The 12,032-nt window shown below is 43.1% G+C and overlaps 1 protein-coding gene across 1 annotated transcript in view; it reads left to right on the top strand.

Moving 5' to 3' along the window:
• The window catches only part of ABAT (4-aminobutyrate aminotransferase), a 141,420-nt gene that overhangs the window by 61,372 nt on the left and 68,016 nt on the right, over window positions 1–12,032 (top strand). The window contains exons 3-5 of the mRNA XM_019507479.1: window positions 6,709–6,806; window positions 8,631–8,660; window positions 11,367–11,484. Of these exons, the coding sequence (XP_019363024.1) occupies window positions 6,709–6,806; window positions 8,631–8,660; window positions 11,367–11,484 (246 nt within the window). The remainder of the gene's footprint in view (window positions 1–6,708; window positions 6,807–8,630; window positions 8,661–11,366; window positions 11,485–12,032) is intronic.

The raw sequence follows: 12,032 nt of genomic DNA, 5'->3' as shown, positions 1-12,032 counted from the left end.
ATATAGGTCCAAGGACAGAGCCTTGGGGGACCCCGCTGGTCACAGGGCACCATGATGATTGACTTTCTTCAACCACCACCCTCTTGGTCTGACCATGGAGCCAATTCCCCAGCCAGCGGATCATGGTGGACCCGAGGCCGCAATTGGCCAGTTTTGCCAAGAGGTGATCGTGGGATACCAGATCGAAGGCCTTTTTGAAGTCAAGATATATGACATCAATCTCCTCTCCCTTGTCCAGGTGATAGGTCACTTGGTTGTAGAAGGAAATGAGATTGGTCAAGCAAGACCTACCTGCAACAAACCTGTGCTGGGTATCCCTCAGGATGTTGCCGATCTTTAATGAGCAGTGGTTTCTCTGTTGTGTGTTTTTTACTTTCAGTGTACAGCAGTATTAAAGGCTTGGGTTTAAACAAGTTAAATTATACCCATCAAACAAATAAGATCAGAATCCAATCAAACCAGTTTGAGTACTGGAAGCAGCAAATGTGTCCCGACAAGCCTAAACTAGCCACTATGGAGCCCTCCACAGTTGTTGCTGGACTGCTGCCATGCAGATCTAAGCTGGGTACCTCTCCACTACTGCACCATGTACATGTTGGGCACTGCACCATGCAGTGTCAGCATACCCTTTCTGTTACTCGTAGGTAGGTTTACTTCATTATGTGTTTTCTTTTAATTTTATTATTGCAAGCTGAACTTGAGACAGCAGCCACAAAGTGATTACTGTTTACAGTGTTCAAAGGGCATGCTGTGCACCTCGCACTCCAGATAAACTAGACATGGTCCCTGCCCTTAGGAACTTTGTCTAGTTTCATCTGAGGTTTATGGAAGAGCACCAGAAACAGCACAATGGGGGATGGTGCAAAATTGGTTAGAAACAACAAGAACGTTCACTAAAGACCTGTGCACAGTTGTTGCAATAAGATTTGATGAACTGAATAATGTTTTGGTGTCTTGTTTCTGTGTGTGTCTTGTTAGAAAAGAGAATTGAAAAAGGTTTTGGATGCGGAGATGGTAATGACTTAGTGAAGAACCCACAGAAGAGAGAGATGGTGCAGGGAGGAAAAATATGAAGTTGACAAGATGCCTAGAGAGCATCTTTATTAGGAAACTGAGTGTGTGATGTAGGTTATAAAAGGTTGCATGGGATGCTGAGGCTGGGGTAGATAAGAGGTCACAGTTCTGGTTAGGGAGGAGAGAAAAGGAATTGGCTCTTAGCTTTGAAGAAGTCGGTAAGACTTTGTAGGGGCGGGAGAGACTTCAGGAAAAAATACAAGATAGTAAATAGGTATATGGAACAAGCTTTGTCTTTGGTCACAGAGCAAAAACCAAGCTGCTTGATGCTGAAAAGTGCAGAGCTGGAAGAGAAGAGGACAGTTTTATGGCACAGGGATCACTGTGATTTTTCATTGTATGGGGTGGGAACGGGACTAAAAAGTTTAATTTACTCTATCATGTCTTCTAGTGCAATATTTGGCTTTATAGCCTTGTTATTAAATATGGGTAAAATAGCAATGAATGGTATAGCTTTGGATGAGCTTCTAGAGCCAGTAGGCTTTTTAAGTGGAATAGTTCTGCCAAGATGCTCACTAGTTATGCCACCATTATACAAGGATGGCACAGAAATAGAGTAGTGTATGACAAACACAGCTGTGAGACTTGCCATTGTTTCTGTAGAGTTAAGTGAACTTAATCACTTGTGAGATATGTAGGTATTCATGAGCTTCTGGGGAGGGTCTTTGGAATAATTGGAGGTTTTCTTCAGTAGAATTAATCTAGAGAAAAGTTAGAAGTTGGACAGCCAAGAAACTGCTTGACCAAAAATACTGCACTGCAACAGGATGGTTTTTACAAATCTGGGCATTTGCCTGCCTTCTCATATGCAAATCTTCCTGGAGCTCTGATATGTTGTCATGCTGTTTCGTCTCATGGGCACTTGGTGGTACTGCTCCTGGCACTCAACATGATGTGGGTAAATGACAATTCCAAAATCTCCTCCAACAAGTCTACATTCACAGTCCATCTTCCACATATCAGCTTGAGGTAGGGATAGTGCTACTGAAGCTCTGAATCAGTTATGTGGCTGTAAATTAATTTACAGCAGATAAATTGTGCCAGAGAAATGATTGTAAGTGCGCCATAGCTGAGAGTCTGGATAAAGTGTTTAAGTTTGCAATTACTGAGCATATTATTGTCATGGTACAGTATAGAGGCAAATTTGTCTCTCTTTTCTTGGTACCCTGACAGTGTTCTCAGGACTGTTTTTCTTACTGTGATCATCTAAGTCCCATACTACGTTGATGGAGGTAACATGTGTGCCTGTTGAGAACTTATGCTTGGTTTGGTTAGTATCAACCTTTTCCATGTTCTGCCAGTTGGGCACACCACCAGCCTCCTTGTTGTTTAACCCTGTGATGTAGGGATCATCTTCATTTTCTCCCTTCTCCCTGAACATGTAATGCATGTCTTCCAAAGTTTGTCGCTTCTGTTATTTGTATCCTAGGAGCTCAAGTCTCTGTCCGTGCCCTAAAATCTCCCCTTTTGATTATTACTGCCACACGTTTATGCTGTTGTGTTCATTTAAACAAAATAAATGGGCTCAGAGACTGAAAGATATTCATGTGATTTTTTTCATCCTTGTACAACACCACACGTGGTTTGCAACTTTGACTGCTCCTTGCTGCAAAGACTGTAACCTGCTTAACTGTAGGGTAAAGATGTTAACAAATGCATTCAAAAGTTTGGAAATGTATTAGTTGGGACCCACAAGGGAAAAAAGATCTTAAATCCAAACAAAGTACAGGAGACCCTTGCCACTCACGGGGGATCCATTCTGGAGATCCCCACGAATGGTGATATCCCCAAATACTGACGGGACTCCCTATCAGACCCCGGAGATGCCCCCTGCTCCCCACCTCCATGAAAAGCTGGAATCGCAGGGCTCCCCCACAGCACTGGGGGACCAACCACGGCTGCCTCCAGGGTAGAAGATGTCACCACCGCCTCCCTCCCCGTCCCCAGTCCTTGCTCTTCGCCTGCCTGGCTCTGCCCTCCCCCTCCGCCTGCCCGGCTCTGCTCTCTGCTCCACCCTCCACGGCTCTGCCCTCCCCTGCCCTGCGCAGCACTCTGTGCCTGGCTTATGCAGAGGCAGGAGCTCAGTGCAGCATCAGAGGGAGCCGCAGCAGCGCTCGCCCCAACCCACCCCATTGGTGCGGCACACCGTGAATATTTGAATCTGGTAATAGTGGATTCGTGAATAGCAAGGGCTTCCTGTATTTTGAAATTGATTACACAAGACAAACTTTATCAAAACTTTTGAGACCCCTTGCCAGAAAGAGGATATTCAATTTGTCTTCAATTCAGCACTCCTCCTTACTGGGAAATAAAAGTTAATTCTGTTGTTAAATTAAAATTTCAGACTGATTTACTGTGACAATGGTGGCTACATTCAGGCATTTAAGAACATGAGGAGTGCCATACTCGGTCAAACCTATGGTCCATCTAGCCTGGGTATCCTGTCTTCCACAGTGGCAGAGGTGAATGCTTTAGAGGCAGCGCATTCAACCAGATATCTTGGGGGTGATTTATTCTGTATTTATTACCCTCCCTGGCATCTACCATTATTGGTGTTGAGATGACAGGAAATATCTTCAACTGTTCTGTTCAACAGCTATTAATAGATCTTTCATCCATGAATTTGACTATTCCCTTTTTGAATCTGGCTATGCTATCTGCCTCTACCACCTCCTGTGGCCATGAATTCCACACATTATCTACACCTTTTTTTCTTTCTTTCTTTCTTGTAAAAAAAAAAAAAATAAATACTTTCTGTTGTTAATTTTAAACCTGCTGTGTACTAATTTTGGTGGGTGCTCCCTATTTCTAGAATTCTGGGACTTAGTGAATAACAGTTCCCTCTTCTCTCAGTCTGCACCGTTCCTTATTTTATAGACCCCGGTCATATCCCTTCTCCTTTCTGAACTGAAGAGTCCTAGCCTTTTAAGTCTCTCCTGGGTATAGCAACTGTTGAACAAAATTGGGCCTAGCACAGATCTCTGCAGGACCCTGCTTTTGACCTCCCTCCATCCTGAAAAAGTGACCATTTAGCCCTACCCTTCACTTCTTATCTTTTAATTACCCCTCCATCCATGAAAAAAACCTTCCCCTCCAGTCCTGTGGCAACTCCAGTTTTTTTAAGTAGCCTTTGGTGAGGGACCTTTTCAAAAGCTTTTTAAAAACCTAAATATATCGTGTGCTCGTTAACACCCACAAAGAACTCCAGCAGATAGGTGAGACAGGATTTCCATTTATGCAAACCAAGCTGATCCTTCCCCAGCAGACCATATGACTTCTTTATCTTCTAACCAGATTATACCAACTTCACAAAATTTCACAAAACAAATGTGCAAAGGGAACAAAGAGGTAAGATGGTAGAAACTGGGTAAAAAAAATTTTGTTGATATTCTCAGGATACGAGGTGGTTGTTCAGTCATGGATGCACGCTGTGTGCTGGCAGGTCAGCCATAATAGCTATTGGTCTGCATCCTGATTTGCTTTCCTCGTCCACAATATTATCTGGGTGGCCTGGTCAGATCGTTGTCCTTTACAAGGTATCCTGGACAGGCCACATGCTTGTGTTCCGCATTACATTTGGTCTCGGGATCAGGTGGAAGTCTGAGAGAGAGGAGACAGGGAAAAAATTGAAATCCTTTAAGAAATCGAGATTTTCCTCTTTCTTATAACCTATGAACACTGCAGATTTTGTTTAATACATACTAGATACAGTTTATCTTCTAGGCTCATTTACACATGACAATTATATATTGCAGTTTTAGGGCAGGCAGCAGACAAAATGCTGTTTTTTTGTGCTCTTGAAACATATATAAACCCAGCATTTTGGAGTAATTCATTACAAAATGCAAGTGGAGTCTGTTATGGATGAAGAAAGGGAGTTTACTGCCTTTCAGCCTCATTTGGCATGTCAAACCTGTTTTCTTTCCTATACTGCGTTCGTGCCAAACAACAGCAGTCTAATCATAGGTCAGAATAAAAATGATCACTGACCCACATCTCAGAGTTTGTCTTCAGGCTCATACAGAATCCCTCCTCCACCCTCATCCCCCCACCCTTTTTTTTTTAAAGCAAAGCTGTTTTATTTTCTGATGAATAGATTTTCTTTTCCAAGATTGTTCCCTAATGTTGTTATAAACGGCTCTTTAGTTTCTCTCAGCTGTTCTGCTGGTAATGAATCATCCCAGTTTTACAAATGGGGAAGTTGGGATATAAGACTTACTTGAGATGATAATGCATTGTGTCAGCAGTAGAGGTGAAGATCTAATCTAGGATTTCTCAACCCCAGTCCCCGTTTCCCAACCAGTGAGATATTCCCCTTGTTCTCTTGTGTAACCCAGGCGGTACTGCCGGGATATACCCCCCCTCCAACTGAAGGGATGAAAGCAGGTGCACGAGTGCTGTGGGAGGTGTAGGGACTGTCCTTCCCCTACAGAGCAGAGCCAGACCACCACTGGGGACTTAACCATGTACCTTTTAATGAGAGAACAGTAATGGGAACATAACATGTATAAACCAGGGGGTATAGGGGACACTACAATGCCCTGAGGGGGAAGGATTCAATAAAGGTTAGGCTCTTACAATCATACGCATGTTCATCCAGTTGACAAAAGACAGGGTTAACAAAATATAAAACACAAACAGCAGAACAAACAATACTGGTGGGCGAAATATGAAAGTCACAAAATACAAGACATCAAATAACAAGAAATAGAGGGCCTAGGTACTGGGAAGGGGTGTTGGGGAAAGAGGGAAAACACAATGACCTCTTTCCACTGCAACAAGAATTTTTCCCTGTCATGTCACTCACCCCAGCCAGGACTTGAACTCAGATCTTCCACATGGCAGACAGAAACGCTACCACACAACCACTAGTGCTGGCATGGCTCTCAGCTGCTAGGGGTCTTGACTTCCTGGAGCCCCTGCCTCACATCAAGTTTCCTGGCCTCTTGCTGGAGGAGCTGGAAGCAGGGCTGGGAACCTCTCAGGTCCTTGCTGGAGCTGGGGAGCCTCTCCTGCTGGCCACAGCCTCTCTCAGGGGATCCTGGAGCCCAGTGGGGAGCCTCTCCTGCAGGCCGCACACCACACTGCTGAGGGGCCAACTGCTGCCTGCAGGTCCCGCTCCTTTAGGCTCTTCTGGGGCAACTGCTTCCACCCCGCTGGCTCAGCTCTTGCCAGCTCTTTGAAACTCTTTCCTTGTGGTCCCTTGCTGGTCTCCCCTGAGTCAGCTGCGCTGCCCCTTTTATCCCCCTCCAGGTGACCCAAGGGGCCAATCAGGAGACATGGAGGGTGAGTCTCTGGGGCCTGATTGGTGAGGAAAGGGAATCCCAAGCCCTCCAATCATCTTTTACCCTTTCATAACCCCTGGGCCAAATCACTACCAGCTTGCCTGTCACACTTGCATGGACCTGAGGCCAAGATCTCTCATGACCTGCACTCATCTCTCATGATTCTGCATTCTAAGGCAGAATTAAAATTGGGCCTTAAATTCCCTTCAGCAAATGCAACATAGCTGTCTTCTGCTATGACATATCCTTATCCAGATGGAGAACCAGGTATTTATTTTGAGGGGAGCGTAATAGGTCTGATATAAAAGCAAAGTTTATCTTCTATTTTTCTTCTTTTTAATTCTTGCAGGACACAGGGCTATCAGTCAGGCTGCAGCTAAAATTGATTTGGATTTTGATTATGATGGACCTTTAATGAAGACAGAGGTTCCTGGGCCTAGATCCAGAGTAAGTTCACAGAGTGTGATGGTTTGTGGATTTTGTCCAAAGTAGCTGTGTTTTGAGTGATCAAATTGGAAAAACGGTGCCTAGTAGACGTAATGGTTAGGGACAATGATTATTTTAATTGCAATTTTGCAACTTTCTAAACTCATTTTTAGCAATGAAAAACTACAAGGGAAGAAACTGCTAATGAGCATGTTTGAGTGGAATTCCTAGCAGTAACAAAGCAGTTGTGCCTGAATTTGGATCCAAACTATGATGGTTGATAAAGCAAAGGTTATGCAGATATGTTGGGTTGTCTATCAGAACATTTGAAGACAAATTTTTCTTCTTAGGTAGGAAAGCTACTATCCCTATTGTTCTGCTTATCCTTGGCACATGCATAACAGTGTTGCTAGGAGACTAGTGTGTCTGTACAGCCTCACCATTTTGATCAAAAATATTTTGCCTTTTGTATTTAATCTCAAGCGTTCCTAATAGCTATTGCTTGCATTAAACAAGAATTAGAAACAAGTAGATGTCAATCTAAAGAAACCTCTCCTTCAGTGGTGAGCCAAGAGCATTCCCTGGACACATTTTCCTGTGAAACACAGGATTGGCTGTGCTTATTACAGATTAATGCTTTGGTTTCGGCACTGAAGAGAGCTGGACATTCATTTGCTTGGGTGGAATCAGATATTTAGTAGAATCCATTAAATCAGCTCTGCTTAAGTAGTAGGAAAATCTGCTAATAGTACCTGGGGGCTCAGACAGTCTTAACAAAACTCCTTTGTTCTCTGTTGAAAGGCTTGTTTTGCAATTACTGCTTTCCTCCTCCTCCTCTACATGGAGTGTAGATCACTCAAAATAAATGTAACCAATTTGGGGTTGACTCCACCTATGCAGAGTCCCACTGACTTCACTGGGTATGTACAGGGACCAGTGTCAGTCCTAGATGCTAATAAAAGGCCACTATCTGTTATAACTATTATGTTTGAATCCCTCATTTATGCATTTACAGCTCTCCTTTTTGGGCTGTTTTTTTTCCCTTTTTGGCTGGATTGTTGCTTCTGTTTCATAGGCTAATTACAGACAGTCCAAAAGCCTAAAGCTGAATTGATTTAATCTTCGCAGGTTGATCTGAGCTGTGTAGATTGAACTGATAAGCAAGTGAACACATATTCACTTTTGATTCTGGAAATGCAGCCACGTGCCTGCAGTGGCCCAGGCCAGAAGCCAGGCAGTGCTCGAGCACACCTCCCTGCTTAGCTAGAGCAGACAATTTGGACCAAAGCTAGCCCACCAATGCAGTGAGTGGGGGTTGCAGGGGAGGTGCAAAGCATCCTGGGATGCTGGGGGGGGACTGTGAGTTAACTTGAATTTTGAGGGGATCTTGGACAGAAGTTCAATAAACTGATATAACTTAAATCAGTTAAGTATGATACTGTGTCCATCTAGGTTTATCTTAAACTGATTTTGCCCATTTTGAAAGCAGGTTATGTGCACTGAACTTCTGTTGCATTACAGAACTGAACCAGTTTCTAATCACTTACACTGATGTATGTGTAATTTCTGTTACTAGTCATAATACAGATCACCCCAATTTTACAAAATTCAGACTAAATGTTTTAGAGAGGATATACACACACAATTTTTATGCAAATTGGGCAGCTGAAAAAAAATATATTTTCCACATCTTCCAAACATAGATATTGCAAATTGCACATGGCAAGTGAATTTTCCCATTAGTCGTGAAAACCTGCATGCAATTAATGTGTATATTTAAAAATAAATAAATAACCCACAGTGTTTAGTGGTTAAATTGATGAGGCTGTTTGTTTTATCTTACAGGAATTAATGAAAGAGCTAAATGGAATTCAGGTAATTTAAGTTTCTTTTTTCTTTCAGTTAATCTCTCAGCATTTCTGTTTTTGAAATCAAATGCTTTAGGTTCAGGCTGCCAAAGTAGGCAGGAAAGACGTGCCACATTTACTCAAATACAAGAAAACCTACTATGAAGCTGATTAAATGCAGCCAATGCTGCGCATGACTATGAAAGACATGACCCACACTGGGCAAACATTCTGATTGAAACCTATCACAAGAATAGGTTAATATAGCCCATCTAGGTAACACACATGGTAGTGACCATTAAGCGCAGCCCCCATCACTGCTGACTCTTTTTCAAGTCATGGTGAGCCATGACATTTGATACCATTCATGCAGAATCCCTCTGTCTCTCCCTCTTTCACCCTGGCACATATGCTTAGTGTCGCCCTGCCCTCAATGAGGTGAAGCCAGACTAAGTTGCCCTGTGCCTCATCTGCATGCAAGTTTTTGGAGTATCCCAAGACTTGTGACAAGAACACCTGGTTCCAGTCACGAGTGGGGGTAATTAGCTTGTGAATCCTTCCTGGGGCTATTTGGAGTAGACATACATTTTGAGCAGTGCTGAGCTGTGCGGTCACTGTGGCTCGAGATGCTGTTGAGTCCGATGGGGCCCAGCCTGATTAACTGCGGGCTATATCATGAGCCTTTGGCTTTAGACTAATGCCATGCATAATTTGTACCACATAAGCACAGATGCAGGAGGTAGTAAGGACAAGGGGCAGACTTTGAGCCATGGACATGCCACCTGGTGACAGCTGCCAGGCTGTGGGAGTGAACCTTCCTCCAAGACCTGCCACGCACAGGGACTTGAACTGGCAGGTATCCCACCATGTATTCCCTGTGTGGGTGTTGAGACACAGAGAGGGGCAAAGAGACCCACTGAACTGCCCCAGGCAAACCTGCCAGTGGAAGGAGGAAACAATTGACCACCTCCTCTAGAACTGCCCATAAGCTAGGGAGGTGTGGAGGAGAGTAATCATACTCCTTGCGATAGTGACAGTGGTCGAGACCCTCACCAGAGAGGTGGTGCTCTTCAGACACCTGTCCAAGCAGCAAGGGGCCCCTCCAGCTCACTTTGACTGATGAAAGAGAAAAGACTGGCACCAACTGTTCAGAGGTGGGATCACCAGAGAGAGCACTGGCAATGGTGATGACAATGAGTGAAAGGCCTGGGGAAGCTGGCAAGAGATTTGGGAGGGAGGTGGTAGGGAAGAAAGAGGGCACTGAGGTGGTCTTTTGTGTGATTGTGACGGGTAAAGGAGGTGGTGACGAGTGTGTTTGTGGCTCTTGTAATGGGGATGATGATGTTTTAGCTGTCGTTGCATGTCACAAACTGTCAAGTAAACCAGATCAGTCATGAGACAGAACTCTAAAGGTATAGGGAGATATATATTTATAAAGAAATGTAATTTTTTGCAAAAAAACATTATTTGTACCGCATATAAGTAGGTGCTAAACTGCTCCTCAAAAGTGTGTTAATGGAGTACTGGTGCTAAAACCTGCAACAGTTTCAAAAAAGGCATCATGCATCAATTCTGGCATACAATAAGTGCATGGGTACTATATGCAAGTTGCTACAGCCACATTTAATATCACGACTGTTTTCAAATTTGTTCCTTACTTCCCTGTGCTCAGGGAGAGCAGGGTCTGACAGTAAGGAGAAGGGGAAAAGGGCTGCCAAGGGAAAAAGCTGGAGAAAGCAGAGAGCAAATGGCTACCTGACCTGCCTCCCCCCACATCCCTTTGATTTATTTCCCCTGCTGTAGGAGTGGGAGGGGACAAATTCAAGTCAGACTTGCAATAATTAGATTCCATACCTGGAAAATTATAACGAATTTATACATTTTCCATATATAGAATCTAATTACTAGGGTGGTTGTCTTCTATTTGAGTAAATATGGTAACGCTGCATAAAAAAATTGAGCATAATGTTTTACAATTAAATTACAATTTAATATGTACTAGAACAAAATCTTTGCCTGGCCTTTTCCTAGTGTTGAAATGTTCTGTGAGATGTAAATGCCTGTCCTTTTTTTATTTACCTTATTTTACCTACTATGTGTGGTACTTGTATGTTAATGTTGCTATTAAGCAGAGGATAACCATTTGTTACCTTGCCCCAAAGGACAGTGTTTTGGTGTGCATGCTTGACTTACGTGGAAGAAATGCTTGCTTATAGTTGTTTAAATTTCCTCATAAATTGGCACGTGCAATTCCCGCAAGAAAAATGTCTGTCAGCCTTACACATGCATGCATTTATGTATGTGTTTTGTAGACAGCACATGTGGGTGATCTGCAGGATCAGACTGACTCAAGAATTCTGTGTTTTATTTTCACTTCTGCCTTTACTCACTGTTGGACCATGGGCAAATCATTAACTGCATTTAATTCCCTGAGGTTGGTAAAATGCTTTCAGAGCTTCAAGTGAGGAGGTCTTAAAACGGGTGCAAAATACTGCATTCCATTTTTCTCCTCTTTCTCTTAGTTCTTTTTACAGTCCATGCTTGTAATAGGCTACAGCAAAGTTAATCCTGATAAAATGAAGATACTTATCTTTTGGGGCTTAGGTATTGTAAGTAGGTATTGTATTAGGTAGTGTTGCATCTCTGCCCCCACTTATATTGTGTGCATCTTCAAAATAAGATTATTCTGCCTCATACTAGATATATTGTATTATTGGGTTTTTTTCCTTTTAAGAATGCAGAAGCTGTACACTTTTTTTGCAATTATGAGGAGAGCCGAGGAAACTACCTTGTAGATGCAGATGGGAACCGCATGCTGGACCTCTACAGTCAGATTTCATCTGTCCCAATAGGTAGGCAACAGATTGCTCCAGAACTTTTGTTTTGCCACTGAGCTGCTTTTTCTCCTCTCTTGATCTCTGCCAGAGGAAGTGATTGATTAAACAATAAAACAACTGACACAGTGTTTGCTTCATTGCGGTCATAGTGCTTCAGTGCTGTATATTACATAATGGCATCTCTGTATAGCTGGAGGATCTACATTAAGATTCAGTACGTGTGGCTCCCTTGGAGCGTGTCATGGTAGCTACAAGGAGCCATAATATTAATCTTAGGTTGGATCATGAGGGTTCTGTAACCTTTTTAATTGATTCTTTGTTAAATTTAATGTCCGAAATACAACATTTGATCAAGAATGTTGCCTTCAAGATATAGCCACCCTTCTGAGGCAGACTGTCCTCCCACTCAAGCTGCCTCCCTGACCGCAGGCCAAATGCATTAATTCTACAGCATTCCTATCTCGCCATCTCCTTTCTGTTGATTCTCAGCGTATTCCTTCTGGAGTCCATTTTGTCTGTGGTTTCTTTGGAATTTGGATAGTAAACTATGTTGTGACATACTC

The sequence above is a fragment of the Gavialis gangeticus genome, unplaced genomic scaffold (genome assembly GCF_001723915.1).
Source record: "Gavialis gangeticus isolate Ggan-Ray unplaced genomic scaffold, GavGan_comp1, whole genome shotgun sequence".
Taxonomy (NCBI): domain Eukaryota; kingdom Metazoa; phylum Chordata; order Crocodylia; family Gavialidae; genus Gavialis; species Gavialis gangeticus.
The sequence above is the reverse complement of the archived record's forward strand: the minus strand, read 5'-3'. Positions and strand labels throughout refer to the sequence as shown.